This window comes from Ctenopharyngodon idella, chromosome 2 (genome assembly GCF_019924925.1).
Source record: "Ctenopharyngodon idella isolate HZGC_01 chromosome 2, HZGC01, whole genome shotgun sequence".
In the NCBI taxonomy this organism is placed as follows: domain Eukaryota; kingdom Metazoa; phylum Chordata; class Actinopteri; order Cypriniformes; family Xenocyprididae; genus Ctenopharyngodon; species Ctenopharyngodon idella.
Genome location: NC_067221.1, coordinates 32,163,004 through 32,181,568, shown reverse-complemented (window position 1 = coordinate 32,181,568; position 18,565 = coordinate 32,163,004). Strand labels below are relative to the sequence as shown.

The window sequence follows — 18,565 nt, the reverse complement described above, 5'->3', positions numbered from 1 at the left end:
GGTTAACTGACTCAGTGTTATTCAATTAATAATGTTTACATCAGAAGTCGATTAGATATGCAATGTTGAGCACTTAAAACACTTAAAATGATTTCTGTAAATCCAGTGATCAAATGCTGTGTTTGGCATGAGTTTTTTAGAGATAGACACATGACTAGTGGTTAAACTGTGAGTGCTATTCCACAAATTAATTTTTTTTAGAAAGGAATTTTAAAAGATAAAAAAGAAGTAGGGAGAATGTTTTATATATATATATTTACTGCCATTGTGAGATTAACATGTAATCATGTAATCAATAAAACAAAACAAAAAAACCTATAGTCTGATTATGAGTATTTAAAATGTAACAATCTAATTACAAGTACTTAATTTTTGGAATCTGATTACATAATCCAGATTACATGTAATTAGTTACTACCCAACAATCAACAATGATTATACAATGTAGAATTGCATTTTAGGTAATAGTCTGAATATAGTTGTCTTATGCCACAATTCAGAATCTTGAATTAGCATTTTATTAATAATGTCTTGGGTTAGGGTTAGGGTTAGGGTTAGAGCTGTCCTAATGCAAGTAACCAAGAAAATGTAAAAATTCACCCAGAATGTGGACTATTTTATCAGTGTTTTTAAATACATCAACCCACCTGATTTTCATGTTGTATGCTATAATGTAATCAATCAATGCTAAAATTAGTACTAAATCAGCATGTCAAGACCAGTTGTGTTCATTTGAAGTATTACTGATTATATTACAGTGATTGGTTATTAAATTATAAAGTACAATGACACTCTTTTGTTGGTCCTTTTGACATGAAGAATGAGAAAGCATGAGTTAAGTATTACAAGTAAGGCCCAACACTGGATAAGGATGTGTAATAGTGCAATGAAGTGTCACAATATGTATTGGTTGTTTAAATTGGTGTCTTTGTTTACTGTAAACACTGTATTCTTGTTCTTGATCTAATTAAATAAACGGAAGCCCATTCCAAATGGGCATTTATGATGATTTTTGGGGGTCTGTTCTTGTTCTGTTCTGTTAACTATGACTGGATGAACTTGCAACAATTTACATAATGGCAAGTTGTTGAAAAGACAATGTAATTGTGATTCAACACACTTTGTTGTCCATGATAAGAATAATGTTGGACACAGTTTTCAAATAGGCTATATATGAAAAGATGGCACAAAGGTGTTTTAAAAGTGTTCATAGTAAAATACCAAATTTCATCCTGCCTTTCAAATATGTCATAGAGGTTTGCACAATAAACATGATTAAATATCCCTTTGTTTATTAAAGATAGTACTTTTTTCCAGTTTGTTATTAAACGTTTTAAACTACATTACCCATAAGCCTCTGTCATTATATCGAAGGAACGCAAAAAAATATGGCGCTGTTATTTGTAGTTCAGTGAAGATATGCTAGGGTTAGGGTTAGGATATCGTTAACGGGGTAATACCTCACAACACAGCAACACCGTATTGTTAACTAAATGTATTACTGACGTAATAATAACAGCAAAATGTACTTTGCAATATTAAACGTTTTTTATATGGGTAAAAAAGATTATCCAATCACAGCGAATCCCGCGTGTGCCAAGGGAAGATCAGAGCCAATGACAACCCATTTGAGCAGAAGCGTCACACGTACTTGTCCATATATGGTCATTTTTGACAGCATCTTCCAGGCTCTTGTGGTGAATGGACAGATTATGATTTAAACATTTATTTGCCCCCCATTATATCAAACTAAACCGACAGATTGGATTGTGGGGTTAACCCGATGCAGCAATAGATTTGTATGCATTCATATACATACATATATATGTATATACATGTGTGTATATGTATGTGTGTATATATATATATATATATATATATATATATGTGTGTGTGTGTGTGTGTATATATATATATATAAAGATTTTTACAAAAGTTTTTTCCTCCCACAATTTCTTTCTCAGCTGTAACTTTTTGTAACCCAATTTATTTTGCTCAGAAGGGATGTGTAAGCACTATTTGTACTATTGTACTATATTTTGTATTATTAAAAGCATTGTTTAACTATACAAGGGTAAAATTGTAATAATTCTACTATGGTATTTACTAAATATCTTATGCATTAATGCAGTAGTGGTACTTCACTTTCTCTAGACTCAACTCACTGGTCCCATTTGGAGCAATCTGTGTCTATCTACTAATATATGACACTATAATATACCTTGTACATCTAGCCTCTAGTCTAGTGAGAATATGGTTGTTCATATCCATATATTAACTGAGTAGACAAGTATATATGATACTGTACACACACACACACACACACACACAATGGGCTTATACTCAAAAACGACTATGTAAGACTACAAATGACTTCATATTTCCATGAGCCCTTCCTGATTGATAGTTTTCCCAGTGTTGCTGTCGGTTTCCTCTGGGTGCACCAGTGTCCTCCACACTCCAAAAACATGTAGGTATAGTTAATCAGGAACTAGAGGCTATATTGTGTGTGTCAAGTCAAGTCAAGTCAAGTCAAGTCACCTTTATTTATATAGCGCTTTTTACAATGCAGATTGTGTCAAAGCAGCTTTACAGTGATAACTGGTATGTAATTTTGGCTGCACAGCAGCTCTTAAACAAAATGGTGTCATTGTCCATCTTAAGTAAATTCAGTATTGATTCACTCCGATGTAAGAAACAATAGTTATTAATTCAGTTAATTTATCTATATCAGCACTGAAGTGAACAGTGATGTCATCGTCCAGCTCAGTTCAGTTCGCATACAATGGTGTAGATGCAGGCAGATCAAAACACTGTTGAATATCAAATGTAATCTCTGTGACAGACTGGTCAGGGTGACTTTCAACCTTTGGCCTGTGGTAGCTTGAATAAGCTCCAGCCCCTGGATATTTCAGAAATTATATATATATATATATATATATATATATTTAATTTTTTTATAAAAGGTAAAAAGATATAAATAGACGTAATGAAAACACAAACCTTTATTTGTCCACTATAACAGTGGCTCAAAAACAAACAAACAAAAAAACGGTCATAATGTACCAGTAATGTAATTAGCATTGAGTAAGTGTAATTTGGACATGATCTTCAGGCTGCCAGGTGGGTGGCCATGTCTTCCTACTGGAAAAAAGTCAAAACAACAACTAATAAATGAGAAAATTACAGTGGTGAATTAAGTTGCCATGTAGGTTTACTTACCAGGATGGACATGGCAACCAATGCACCAGCACTTCCTTACGTCCCTGTGAATTAAGTAAGAAAAAAGAGCCAATTACAAAACAAATCATTACATTTCCATCTTTACACATCATTACATCACTTACTACATTTTTAAAGCATTTAATGTAACTCAAAAACTTTAAACAAAGCACCATTGAAAGCCACCATCCCACCATCCTCATGTGGTATTACTGTGGTACAGCAACACACCAGCGCAAAAACAGAGACAGGGGTAGCTGCAGGTCGGAGTAATGGGTGTACCGAAAGGTGGCGTGCTGAAAGGTGAATGCTACAACAGAAACTATCCCTTAACCCTATCCCTAACCTTAACAGACAGCTTTCACTACCAATTATAAAGACCTTTCTCCAACTTTTAACATGCCCCAACCTTTCTCCACACCCAATGCTCCAACATGGCATGACCCACACCTGCAAAAACACACTAAAGTAGGTTTTGTCATCAAAGCATGCAATGTGAAATTTGAATTTCAATTCATAATTTAGGATTCTTATCATCTTAACCAAAACTGACCCATAAATGCGACCCAAACAAAGCCTAACAGACTGAAGAGCAACTTCAACAACTGCTGTTAACATATTCAAAAGCAATGGAAAAACACATCTAAACTGTACATGCTATATAGTTAGATAAGTTATATTCATATTAAACTGTAGAAGCCAACACTGTAGTACTGTACAGAACATTTTATATTAATATATGAATTCACTGTTCTTCACCTTATTTATTGTTTGTGTACTGATCTGTAATATTCTACACTGCCTGTACTCATACTATAGTCAGAAAGCAAATAAGAATTCCATTCCATATGTTTATTTTTTAGCAATAAAGTACCCTTCACATTAGCATATATTCAATGTGAAGTTATTAACATTACAACAGAGCTAAATATTTTGGGATACTGATCCATTCATAGTTTGAACAAAAACATACATTAATTACTTAATTTAATACATTTAATAAATTATTTAAATTAATTTACTGTACATGAAAAGGTCACGGTATTATGGAACACAACATTGACAGATTGTAGATACAGATTAATACCAACCTTTCTGAGACGTGTCTTAGATACAAATTCCACTGGAAATACATCCAGAGACGCATGGAATGGACATTCTGTACAAATGTAATTTGGTTAGAAATGTATTAATTACTTAATAACTAGAACAGAGAATGTCTAAAAGTTAAAAAGCAGAACAATTTTTAAACATCTAAAAATCTAAACAGCACTGAAACAACAAATATAAACATCAATATTTTGAGAACTTTCCAAATGGATGACAATGTGTAACAGACTAGCTATGCAAAGAGCTAAAACACTGGTCTGAAACTCAGTTCCTAGAGGGCCACAGCTCTGAACAGTTTTGCTCCAACCCTAATCAAACACACCTGATCCAGCTAATCAAGGGGCACGTTCAAGCTTAAACCGGTGCACAACGTTTTGCTACGGTTTCCGGGTTGAACACCATATTAAACAAAATAGACATGTTTCCTGGAAATGGTGTGCAACAAGGTTTGAGATACGTTTTCTCTTGTTTGGTGGGTGTGTCAAAATGCCCAATCAGCAGCAACATGTATATAAACCACGCGGTATTAAAGAGACAGCTCACACAGTGGGTCCAAGTAAAGTCGTTTACAAATGTGTCCGCTGGAGCTCAGCATACGCAACAATTGAAGATATTAGAAGACGTGTTTGTCATAAGAGTTTTATAGTAAAAATATAGCATATCAATTCTTCAAAAAGAACACAAAGAATGGCCTTCTCAGCTGCCATAGTTGCATCTCTTGTGTCATCAGAACAGGGTGTTCAACGTACCACCGTTTCCATTTAAAAAACGTTTTGCAATGTTTTGTCGGGGCTGAACGCAGCCCAGGTCTTCAGCGTTACTAGCAGGTGTGAGTTGGAACTAGTTGTAGCTAAACTGTGCAAGGCTGTGGTCCTTTCAGTTTAAGACCACTGAAAACTGAATTGTATAACATTTCATACCTGTGTCTGTATTTTTTTGGCGCTTTCTTTTCGCTGCCATGTTGACAGCTGATTTGCTGTAAAGTAAAAAAAAAAAAAGTTTTAGCTTTGTTCAAGTACATGTCAAAGAACAGTTTTCATTGAGCCTGAGTTCACATTGTTCCTTGCTCATTGTATAGGCTTTACCCAAAGGTCCCTTTAAGACAAGTAATTTCACACTGTGATCATCTTTGAAATGCCTCTTGGGCATCCAAATGCAGCTCCTATCTCTCTGAATGGGGAAAAATCAAATTCTCCAAATGATTATGATTAAATTTCCAATTTGAAAATCACCAATAAAATGTTCATAAAGCATTTTTAAAAAACTTTTCAGACTGCAGTAGCCAATGCGCATGTGCAGTCATACACGCGTATCTCAATTCTGATAGCAACCGGAGCTTCTAAAGGCAGCTGGGATGAAGTGGTGACTTTTTCTAATCAACGATTGGTTCTATTATTTAGAACGTGGGATTAATTTGCCATGTTGTGCATAACACTTTCTCCCATTAATGAATAATAGGAATGTAATGTTTTCCTATATCTAGAGTCTTTGTTTCACCCCATCTTCTTCCACTCACCCATCTGGTTTTAATACGACTCCCTCTATCTCTTTTCTTTCATCCATTTCATCCATCTTAAGTGCACTAATCTTTTGTTTCTCTGCCTGTTTCTTCATTTCCTTTGCCTGTTTAGTCTTTTTTGTCACTTTCATTTCCCCTTCTTCATTAACAGGCCTATCTGGTTCTTCCCCCCCACTTTCTGTCTGTTGTTCTTCGATCTGCTCTTCATCCTCCAATCTTTCCTTCATCCTCAATTCTACATTGTTCTCTGATAAAATGTTCTCTTCATCTTCTACAGCCTCGTTTATGTCCTGACTCTCTGTCCTATCACCCTCTGTGTCCTCTTGTTCTTTTTCTGGACTTTTGAAACTCTGTTCCTCAACAGGCCTCTCTGGTTCTTCCTCCCCACTTTCTATCTGTTGTTCTTCGATCTGCTCTTCATCCTCCAGTCTTTCCACTTCTACATTGTTCTCCAGTGTAATGTCCTCTTCATCTTCTACAGTCTCTTTCAAGTCCTGCCTTTCTGCTTCATTACCTTCTGTGACCTCTTGTTCTTTTTCTGGACCAAAACCTTAAAAAGTACAATTAAAGTCATATTAAAATACATTAAAAAAAAAAAAAAAAAAAACAGTTTAGAAACTTGTATAGCTACAGAACTTACTGTACACATAAAATATGAGACAAACATTTAAGTATCAGTGCTTGCAAATATGATTTACCTTGTAAAATATGCTCAAAGAGTATGAGCATTTTTTCCATCACCTTATGTCCCTCAGGTGGGAACTCAAAGGGACACTGGACCTCCGCTGTCCACCTATGGGCCTTTGAACACTTCCCCAGTAGCAGAAGAGGAACGTATCCCAGCACTTTAAGTTTTTCCATCTAAAATAGAATGTCAAACAGTACAGCTTTCAAAAATGGTTCATAATTCTGAAAAAAAAAAAAAAAAAGTTTAAAGAAATCTGCTTAGCCTGATGTCACTCTAAGCCAACATGTGTTTTTTCTTGCTTGAACACAAAAACAGATTTTTTAAAAAATGTCCAGGCTTACTATCTATATTTTACCATACATACATTTTGAAAGGCTATTCAGACTGTCAACTTTCAACAATATCCAAAAACAGAACTTGTGATCCATAAATGCATGCAAGTCTTATTTCAGAAAACAACAACTACCAACAACAAAAACAAATCATGGCTTCTGCTAAAGTTCCTTTTAAGGAACGTCAGTTCACTTGGTGGCCATATTTGCAATGCCTCCAGGCAGCTTTTTTTTTTATTACTTATTTACTTGAATGGGGAACTCCTGAAATCTCAAAACATATTGTAAAATTAGCAATGAATCAGACATGAATGGTGTGATAAGATCAAATAGACTTAAACCTGTAGATTTTGTTTTGATTGAGTCATTGTGCATGTGCAGAAGTTCTACTTTCTCTGGGAACCAGAGCTTCTAATGGCAGCTGCATTGATGTCTGACTGCTTATTAGCTCTTTTATTTATAAGAGTTCTGCCCATTAGTGAAAATAATATGAATTACTTTTTATTTGAACTGTCAGTTAACAGGAATTACAATTTATTCATGTACTTGTATTAATGTATTATGTATGCATGTAATGTACTTGTATGTAAAACAACTTTATATTATATAGTCTCTTACATAAATGTTTTAGTTTAGAACAAAGTGTGAGGTAATGAAATTAGGATGCTGAACTTTGCTTACCATGATGGCTAAATTGTCAAAGACTTTTGATTGATTCCGTGACTTAACTGTTGTTTTAGCCCACTGATGGGCCTGGTCACGAAATTTTGCCAAACGCACTGATTGCTTATATTTAAAATCAAGCAATTTTCCACACTACAAAAAGAGAAACAGAATTACATTGAGTATTAAAACAAATGCAATGCCATATAAATAAACAGTGTTAGTTATGCACAATCACCTTAACACAGGACCGGTGTCGGCAGTTCATCTTGATCCGGCAATGTGGACACTGGCGTAAAGTTGAACCTGGCATTTGGACTATACAAAAACAAAACAAAATGTGTAAATTTGACATAGCATAACAGACAGACATCACATACAAAACTTAAAGATAAATTAATCTTTGATAAGTATATAGTTTTTGAGAGTTTATATATATATATATATATATATATATATACACACACACACACACACACACACACACCACCATTCAAAAGTTTGGAAACGGTAAGATTTTTAATGTTTTTAAAAGAAGTTTCGTCTGCTCACCAAGGCTGTTATATAATTAAAAATACAGTAAAAACAGTAATATTGTGAAATATTATTGCAATTTAAAATATCTGTTTTCTATTTGAATATATTTTACAAAGTAATTTATTCCTGTGATCAAAGCTGAATTTTCAGCATCATTACTCCAGTCTTCAGTGTCACATGATCCTTCAGAAATCATTCTAACATGATGATTTGATGCTCAAGAAACATTTATGATTATTATCAATGCTGAAAACAGTTGTGTACTTTTTTTTCAGGATTCACAATTTTTATTTTTTGAAAAGAAATGAAAGAAATTAATACTTTTATTCAGCAAGGATGCATTAAATCGATCAAGTGAACAGTAAAGACATTTAGAATGTTACAAAAGATTATATTTCAAATAAATGTTCTTTTGAACTTTCTAATTATCAAAGAATCCTGAGAAAAAAATATTGTACACAAATATTTTGCCCAATAGTACACAATAAATGTTTCTTGAGCAGCAAATCATCATGTTAGAATGATTTCTGAAGGATCATGTGACACTGAAGACTGGAGTAACGATGCTGAAAATTCAGCTTTGATCACAAAGTATAAATTACTTTGTAAAATATATTCAAATAGAAAACCGTTATTTTAAATTGTAGTAATATTTCACTATATTACTCTTTTTACCGTATTTTTAATTAAATAAACGCAGCCTTGGTTAGCAGAAGAAACTTCTTTTAAAAACCTTAAAAGTCTACCTCTCAAAAACGACATACTTATTAAAGAATAATACAGACTAATTTATTTTCATTATCATGAAAAGTATTTCAGGGATGGCCAAGATAAACACCCTAAAAAGTATGTGATTGTGCAGGGTTGTTAATCCACACATCTGTGATCTACACGTAATGCCTGCATGGACATAAATTAGTGTGATCTCATCATAACGTAACCAAAAAACATGATGCGCACAGTTGACCCTCACTAAATTTTATCCCTAAAACATTAAATGAGAAATGATTTTAAACTGATATTAACCGCCTGACAACTGTAGGCCGACATGTGCATGCTCACTTAAGAAAATAAAGTTTGAATTATTGTATTTACAATAATTTGAGTTATCAAGAACTGATACTTTTTTGCTAATATATATATATATATATATATATATATATATATATGTTTTTGCTAATTACTTACTTGGGTATTCTGATGATTGACGACTTTGATGATGATGCACGAGGTCGCACGATGAGGAGGCGGGACATTGATGATGGCGCTAAAAAATGTTCAAACATTTGATTGGTTTCCAAGCGGGAGTGGGTGGTTCCTGAAACAGCGAAGGACTAAAAATCATGGCAATACACTTTTTATATTTATTTATTTATTTATTTATTTATTTATTATTAATACTTTTACTATTACAAATACAATCACAAACAAAGAAACAAAAATTCGTGTAACATTAAACAAGCAAAAAAAGAAAAAAAGAAAGAAAAGCAGAGAGCAGATTAAATAAAGCAGACATATAATTAATTCACATTGAATTAATGATGCTTCTGCAAGCATTTTTCTTTCCCCGTCGGGGATTGTTTAGAATTAAACTGTATTATGTAGTAGCAACATTCGTCCCCACTAGAGATGATGAGTAAGTTATATAGCCTACAATAAGTTTCTGTAAAAAAATATATATATATTCTAAATAAGCATTCTAAATCAATATTTCTGCATATGCTGCTTCGGCACCTGCACGAGATGAAATCGTGAATCTTCGTTCGATTGAAGGGGCGGGACGATGATGATGACGTTGACTATAATAAATTTCTGCGTGCAATACATACGCATTTTCTATCAATGGAAGTTTAACGGGAGGGTTTTGCGTACCATATATACGCCAAATGTGACTTTGGCGTGTAAATACTACGCCGAATGAAAATGCAAACTCGTAGTATAGATACGCAGTAGCAGGAGACTGGGTTGAATATAGACGTAACATTACAACTTGTATCGGCACAAAAGGATGCAAATGCCAGTGAACTTTAAGTTACGCTCTATAGCGGGAGTGAGAGAGAGAGAGCTCGCGCCGTGATGCGCTTTCACGACAGCGCGCTGAACAACCAGTAGGGACAGAATTTACTGTAGATTTCCATAAAGTTCTCATTATAATGCCATGTTTATGGCAGATCTGTGCTTTATTTTAATCACATTATTAAGTGATTCCATAAATCGCCTGCGCGTTTTCAAAGCCATGTGAATTATGCCACTGAACAAAATATGACGAAAAATGCACTGCTGCATTATTATAACAATAGTATTTTTATTTTTTTAAAAGAAACATCTAAAAGCAATATGACCGACTCAAATAAGTCGATATCGGACATTGCATTTGAGCATGAAACTAAACACTGATATGCAGCGCATTCAGCATCTTAATAAATGTTGATATCCCGGCCCAACGCATTCTATAGTAGATTAATCAGATGTAGCTATTACAACTTTCATCTGCAAAAGGTTTGCGAATGTAAATGTGAGCTTGACCGAAAGTGTAACTCCGATTGTGCTTTAAAAAGTGTCACTAATATTTCAGCATTATTTTGGATTCAATTTGCACTTTCTGATCAACCAAAATGTTATTTTACAGTATGAAAATCACTGATAATTATTGCTAAATTAATTATGAATAGAATTTAAAGAATAATTTCAGCACAAGATAAAAGCTTGGCGCTGCACAGCTTGCATTGAACTGTATTTTCATCTATCTTGTCAAAGTGAAACTATCACTACATAACTTCTAGGCCATTCTCTCTTTTCTCACGTCTTTTGACGCATGCTGTGGAAAGCTAAACAATGGAGCTCAGGGCGCCGCCCAAAGTGCTGCTATAACCAATCAGGAGAAAAAAGAAAAAATGCATTTTGATTCTCGTTTACGTGATCGACCTTTGCTGTCACGGTCGAGTACTCGGCCGCTGTTGCACATCCCTAATATATATATATATACACACACACACACACATTCATTCATACATACATACATACATACATACACACACACACACACACACATTCATTCATACATACATACATACATACATACACACACACACACACACACACACACACATACACATATTTAAAAAAAAAAATTTTTAATGTAGGAATTGCTGAGAGCATTAAGGTAAAACATTCTCACGAGTAAGGGAAACCTCTCAGGTTACGTATGTAACCATGGTTCCCTGAGAACCAGGAAACGAGACTCTGCGTTTGCTAACGCTATGGGGAACGTCACACGTGACCCGGTGTCTGAAAGCCAAATATCCAACACTCCAATCCGTATTGGCCGGCAACAGCCTATGACGTCATATGGCGCGACCCAGAAGTGTAAAAGGAGCGCCTGGGGAACCAGTCAGTATCTTTCGTCTTGAGGGACTGTTCAGCAAGCAGCCCGAAGCATGGCAAGGCAACGCAGAGTCTCGTTCCCTGGTTCTCAGGGAACCATGGTTACATACTTAACCTGAGACGTTCCCTTTCGAAAGGGAACTCGCTCTGTGTTTGCTAACGCTATGGGGAACGATATACCCACGCCGCCATGCTTAAGGAGAGTGCATGCCAAAAAATATGGCTGAGACAAAGTCAAGCAGTTTCGAGGGAAACGCTTAGCAACTCACCCTCGGGTCGCACCAGGCTGTCAGTGACAGCATTCCCTACGGCCAACAGCCCAAGCTGAGCCTCAAAGAGGCCTTCCGTAGAAAGCCTACCAAGGCCGCTCAAGGCATCTGGGACCAAATTTTCCGAGGAAAAGTGGTCCCTTAAAGGGAATGTGGCCAGGGAACCGAAAGGAGCCCCGGCCAGTCACTAGAGGGGAACGAAGTCACCCTCAGTGCCACCAGGGAGGCCGACCTGGTTTGATAAAGGACAAACTTAGTCTTGGCCAACCCTGTCTGAATACAGAATCTCTATAACACATTCTTCAGAGAAGAGAGCAGGTAAGAGCGACTGCAAGAAGGGCAGTAAGCAACTCAAACCCACGCGTAGAGACGGGCATCCTGGAGAGCATAACTCAGCTGAGTGCTATAAACCCTCGTATTGAGGGGAGTATAATCCGCTCATCCTAGGATCTACTCAGCGCTTGATTATTGCACTGAGGAGGCTATGCGCTAGAAACCCTGATACAGGGGAGCACAAACCAGCCTAGGGCTGATCCTCAGGAGGAGGCCTCAAGGAAGCCTTCAACCAATGATCAGCTTAGGGAGCTAAGCACTATTACACAGACAACCCTAGCAGGAAAGTACAAAGCTCAACCTAACAGGTAGACCATACTGTGGGCACATAATCATGGAGGCCAGACGGGGCCTACATCATGATAATAGCTCTATATGGAGCAAGACTCATATACGAAAAAGCACTTCGTCACATTAGTAGGGCATTCAATGGTGGCCTGAGAGGGCCACCTTGAACACCTGTCTTGCTGGAAGCAGGACATATGACTTCAGTAACAGCAATTTAGACTGTAAAGTGCCCACACGACAGTTCACCTAACACAATCCAACGAGCAGTGTACTCGGTAAAATGAGTTTTTACTCTTTAAAGCAAGAGGAGTACAACATATGCCATCACGCACTAAGGAAGGCCCTAGATGGGCCTATGACCTCAGCTGACACGTGACATCAGCTCGTGGCAGTGTTTAAAGCACCAGGAAGCACCAGTAAGGTTTTACCATAAAAACTCACCCTGAGAGGTCATCCACTCAGAAACGTACAGTAAAAGCACCCCTTTTTTTTTGTTCTTCAGTGAGAGGAGTACGCAGTCGAACTCCAACATGCTACACAGGAGGCCCAGAGGGCCTACCCTAGTAGACACGTGGCATCAGCTAGTGGCGACCATAACCATACCAACCATCAGGACATGCATGCAGAGGAAAATCTTTACTGAAGAGGAAATGCATATTCCTCCACCATACTCTATGAGAGGCCTGCCTAAGGCCTACTCAAACAGAGGTGGGGCGTGGCCAATGGTGGTACTGCGATTCACAAGCATCCTGCCAACATGTCAGCTAAAAAGGAGGCCTATAGGGCCTCCAAGTTCAGCCACAAGTGGCGTTCAGCCCAATTGTAATATATTAACACAAAACTGTGCCAGCATGTAAACTAAAAAGGAGGCCTTATTAGGGCCTACCATTTCAGCGACAAGTGGCGCCAGCTAGTGAATATAAGGGAACCAAGCTTACAGGGAACCAGCTCTAACCCAGCATCAGTTGTGGGAAGCTAACAACAACCTGAGCTAAGCTACACATTCCAACAGGCAATGTGCCCTAAATAAGTGACTAAAGGGAACCAATAATGCCTACATGGTCTAAGGGAGGCCTATCAAAGCCTACTACCTTAAACAGACACATAGCATAAGCCTGTGGCAGTGTAAAATTAATGTGAGCAGTTATGATCACATAACAGCACTTGAAAAAATGCAAGCTGCTAACTAGGAGGCTAAACCTTAAGAGCATTCGTTCCAAAGTTATATGCAATATAGCTGTTGTAAAGATCACAAAAAGGAAGCTAAATAAAAACCAGACTGCGACAGCAGTTCTAACACTACCCTGAGTATGCAATCCAACAGGTGATGCACTCAGTGATACAAATAAACCAAATAACTGGGGAATATAAAATGGTCACCACTCTCTCTAAATAGAGACTAATATGAAAGGCCTGCTATTAAGAGAACAGGTGCTAACCTGTGGCAGCATAAAGTAAAGCTCACACAACAAATGTAGGGCAAAAGGCTAGACCTCAAAGCAAACACAACGCTTTGAAACACATGCCATCCTAGCAGGATAATGTTCTCTCTAAACAGATTCGCAAATCTGTATTGAGCCTCAGAGGATGGAGGCTACAAAGCTAGTGCCGTCAACTCAAACTTGAATGGGAAAATCAAGTGGCTCAGGGGAAAACATTTTCATAGCATGAAAAGTTCTAGAAAGTGGGGCCTAGCATTAACTGTATAACTTATCTACGCAAAGATAAGGGCCTACCACCTGAGAAAGCCAGCACCAGGGAGTCTAAAAACAGTCTACAACCTTAGCTGTTAACTCACCAATTGCACCTACAAATACAAGGGGACAATGGGCATACGACCTAACAACTCTCTCGGGAGAAGGCCAGAACTAGGAACTATACGATGTGATAGAGGATAGTATAACAGGGTTAATATACTTTAACACACCTTAACCTAGCTCTAGCCTGGCCGCTAAACTATGGGCCTAAAAACAGGGCCACAAGCCTAATGGAGCCTGGTCTTCACTTCCAAATCTCATGGAAAGAGAAAGAAAGCAAAACTCACAAGCAACAATGTCAGGCGGCCGGTCAGGGCCTAAAAGAACCTTTAAAAGAACTTAAAGCCTAAAAGAACCTTTTCGCTATCAAGCCAGAAGGCGGGCCTTTAGAAAAATTCTCATCATGGGCCCAACCGTCAGCCTGTCTGTTCAAAGGTGTCCTGAGCATGAACAATTTACATTAAAAACCCCCCGGGAGGCCAAGGAAGAAGGGCGAGGGCAGGTGTACATTTGCCCTCGCCAGAGAGGAAACCGATCACTGGCGTTGCTGGCGCCTGTATTCGATCACCTCTCTCAAGTCTTGCTTTTTCCTCATATCTCGCCGCTTTTGCGACTTACTCCGTGGAGGAGGAGGCGCTCGAGCGGTGACACTGGATCTCTGGCTCTGTCTCTGAGCCTCAACTCGAGACGGGCCAGGGCCTCCCGGCTGTCTGGGCCCAGATCCGGATCTGAGCGGGATGCTTGTTTTAAATGCTGCTAAGTGTGCCTTCGCCTCTCTGAACTGTCCCACGACCGTCTCAACGGAGGTGCCGAAAAGTTCAGAAGGCGAAACTGGGGCATCAAGGAGAAAGCCCTTCTCTTTCTCCCCGATGTCCGCCATGTTCAGCCACAGATGTCTCTCCGTGGCCACCATAGCCGCCATCGATCTGCCGATCGAAGCGGCTGTTTGCTTGGTGACTAATATGAAAGGCCCGGAGAGCAAGATCTGTGGTGCGGCGCAGCTCAACCACTGCCTCAGCGGACAAACCTTGCCCCTGGTCCAGATCCTTCAACAAGTCAGCCTGGTAGGCTTGTAACACAGCCATTGTGTGCAAAGCCGCGCCAGCCTGGCCTGCTGCAGCATATGCCCTGTCGTTCAGACGTGATGTTACTTTAAGGGGTCTGGTCGGCAGGACCGGAGCTTTCAGTGTCGGTGCACTGCCCGTGACGAGATAGTTCGCGAACTTCTCGTCAATGGGTGGCATCGACACATACCCATGCTGGCTCAATCCCTCCACATCAGCGAAATTCCCCCGCTGATGCAAATGAATTCTAGCCGAGTACGGGTTCTTCCATGCCTTCTCAATCTATACGTGGAGATCTGGAATGAATGGAAGGCTCACGGGAGTTACGGGGTTATGGCCAGAAAGAAACCGTTCGTCAAGCCTTCCATGTACAGTCTCTTTCCTCACACACTCCCAAGGCAGCTGCAGCCTGCCCGAGGCGCGTTCCATAACCTCCAGTAACTCAGCATATGCTGGGCAAGGAGGCCTGGAGAAAAAAAGTGCTCTCACCCGCTTCTTCCTCCACCGCCATCTCCTGCTCTCTGGGGCTAGCTGCCAGAAGAACACTCGCTCTCGTATCCGATGATGTCAAAGACAGAACATCATAGTCATTCAGGAGCTCATCCCCGTCGGCAGCCGCCGGAGGTTGAGAGATATTAACATCTCTCTCAAACTCCGCGGTGAGCTCCATCTGTGAGCCCCATGAGTGCAACATAACACACAACAGCCTCTACATAATACTAGTCTCAAATAAAGATGATAATGATCTCTAATAGAACAATCCATAATGTTTGCAATGGACAAGGTGCAGACCGTGCATGGCAGACACTGGTTATGGACTGCACTTAATGAATCTTTGGTGCCAGATGGGTGTGGGAATGAAGCTGGGCTAGCGGTAGATCTGTGCATCTAGGTTGAACCATCTCCAAAGCTGTTTGGTGGAGAAAAGAAATGGAAAAGAATTTTATAAAGAAATAATGTACAAGTTACTGTGGGTTAAAATACTTATTTCTCACCAACAATATTGGGCAGTGAACACCATGTACAAGGCAGCAACACGCACACAATACTGTAAACAACCTCAGTACTAGATACCACACAGCAGCTGTGCCAATGAATTCAGATTGATGAACATGATTCTCACAGTATTTATATATATTTTTTGCTCATTTACCAGCATTGCTGTGGAAGCTGAGTAACGAATAAAACTGAACAGCATTCTGACTACCATACAATCAACAACACAGAGCAACCAGCCCAAAGCTGCCATGTGTATGTGTGCCCAAATTGATCCGAGACAAGCAGAAACGGTTTGTAGAAATTGCTGACAGATTTTGGAAAAACTGTTTGCCCACCATTTTAAAACAAAAAATATTTAAGAAAAACAAAAATACAGATGAAATGTTAACTGGTAGGAGGGTCTGTGTACTAGAGGTGTCACAGACACGCCAGGCTCCACCGTCAGCCAATCACAACGCACCCAGTCACCAGAGTACTGATGAAGGCACCTGCACCTCATCAGCACCTCATCAGTATCAGTATAAAGAACACTCACACACATCACTCCATGTCCGGTCTCGTTTGCATCTAGACTTACTTGTATGCTTACCTTAATGACTCCTAGCGATCTACTTATCTGCTTCCAGCGTCTCCTGTTCTCCTCGTGTGATCCCCCGTCTGTGTGTTCTCTGTCCTCTATGTCAAGATCCTCCAGCGTCATTCAAGTTCTCCACTTCTGCAACCACCAAAAGGACAGTATCACTATTCTGCACTCCATTCATCATCACTGCCTAAGTTTTATTCACATGCACTGCTGTTCAACTCAACTGGTATCAATAAACAACCTTGTTTGTGAACTCCTGTCTGCGATCCTTCTGTGTTGTAACAAGAGGTCTGCGCGGGACTGTTTTTGTCGTCCTGCTCCCGCCCGCTCCCACAAGGTTCTATTCCGCACGCACCTGCTCCCGCCTAAAATTCACTGTGTTCACCCGCTATCCACATATAGTGATTTTCTTCCTGACCCAACAGGTCCCGCTAAATTTAGGTTGTTTCCAGAATCTCGCATTTAAACTTCACAAAAGAAAGAGAGTGATTGGGGATAAGGCTGTGTGAATGCCATCGCTGCAGAAAGTTTTGTTCACTTCAAGTTTAAGAACAGATGCGCTGATGTCAAAGCATCTCGGCAGCGACCGGGTTATTGTCATACCGCCCGCTTCCGCGTAATGCACACTATAGTTACCGACCGCAATCCGCCTTTCAATCAAAATTTAATCCCACGCAGCAAGAAATCTTATTGGGTCCCGCGGTTCCCGCGGGAAAGCAGACCTCTACTGTGTACTTTTGCGTCCATTCCTTTTCCGTTTTTTAACCACATTGAGAAAAACAAAAAACAAACGGTTTTTGTATTTTTAAATGCTACATTGAATACCAAAATTTAAATTAAAACCAAATACACAAATTTCATGTGCACAAAATAAATACTGACTTTTTTCAGATTTTTGTTTATTACGTTTTGCATTAAGACACTGATATTAAACAACCAATAAAGCTTTAGACAAGCAGGTCAGGCACGAAGGCAACACGCTTACATGTTCAGCGTTTTTCACTTAGGCTATAGAAAATTGTTAGAAATGCTAAACATAAAAATATTGTCCTTCCACTTTGTTTACATTGCCGTTGATGACAAGAAAACGTGCAAGAGAATAGTTTCTCAATGGTTGATTCAGTAGGATTATGTAGCATGTAGCGTGCAATGTAACTGATGTGCTACACCTAGTAATGATATTCAGTATGGGCCAATATGTATCAGAAGCAAGGAACGTCTACTGGAGAGAGGAGATGATGCAGCAGGTGAGTAAATGGTTGACAATGTTTTGAATGTTCACCGACTGCATTGATTTGATACAAGACTCAAGACTGGATTTTCCTGTCTCACGGCAGAAGTACCTGTAAGTAAAAATTTACTGTGAGGTTTTCAATGTTTGACTTGTTCTGACTTGGTAGATGTTACCAAGAACTTGTCTGGGTTACATTTCACTCTAAATAATGTGACATTTTAATAAAATGACCCCCACTATATATATATATATATACAGGTGCTGGTCATATAATTAGAATATCATCAAAAAGTTCATTTTTTTATTATAAATTATTTTTAAAAATGAAACTTTCATATATTCTAGATTCCCTACATGTAAAGTAAAACATTTAAAAAGTTTTTTTTTTACATTTTGATGATTAGAGCGTACAGCTCATGAAAGTCCAAAATCCAGTATTTCAAAATATTAGAATATTTCCTAAGATCAATCAAAAAATGGATTTGCAAAACAGAAAAGTTCAAGTTCTTTAAAGTATGTTCTTTTGTGCACTCAATACTTGATCGGCAGGACATACTACAGCAAATGACTTGCTCCTAGCACA

At 38.6% G+C, this 18,565-nt stretch overlaps 1 protein-coding gene and 1 long non-coding RNA gene across 4 annotated transcripts in view; one reads left to right on the top strand and one right to left on the bottom strand.

Moving 5' to 3' along the window:
* The window catches only part of LOC127506535 (uncharacterized), a 100,942-nt gene that overhangs the window by 62,507 nt on the left and 19,870 nt on the right, over positions 1–18,565 (top strand). The window lies entirely within an intron of this gene.
* On the bottom strand, positions 2,991–10,035 carry LOC127506500 (cilia- and flagella-associated protein 251-like). 2 transcript variants are annotated; one of them, XM_051883063.1, is made up of 8 exons: positions 9,260–10,035; positions 7,773–7,852; positions 7,553–7,687; positions 6,550–6,712; positions 5,253–6,401; positions 4,314–4,381; positions 3,223–3,266; positions 2,991–3,144 (listed from the first exon to the last, which is right to left on the bottom strand). In XM_051883063.1, the coding sequence occupies exons 2-5, from the start codon at positions 7,845–7,847 to the stop codon at positions 5,845–5,847; spliced, it is 930 nt and encodes a 309-aa protein (XP_051739023.1). In that variant the 5' UTR covers positions 7,848–7,852; positions 9,260–10,035; the 3' UTR covers positions 2,991–3,144; positions 3,223–3,266; positions 4,314–4,381; positions 5,253–5,844. The 2 variants fall into 2 exon arrangements, with proteins under 2 accessions (XP_051739023.1, XP_051739031.1); XM_051883071.1 differs by having other exon boundaries at positions 2,991–3,141.

Coding starts and splice junctions, on each gene's coding strand:
- LOC127506500 (XM_051883063.1), bottom strand. CDS start 7,847: ATGCCAGGTTCAACTTTACGCCAGTGTCCACATTGCCGGATCAAGATG. Junction 7,688..7,772: donor GACACCGGTCCTGTGTTAAG/GTGATTGTGCAT, acceptor CTCTTTTTGTAG/TGTGGAAAATTGCTTGATTT. Junction 6,402..6,549: donor CTTTGAGCATATTTTACAAG/GTAAATCATATT, acceptor GTACTTTTTAAG/GTTTTGGTCCAGAAAAAGAA.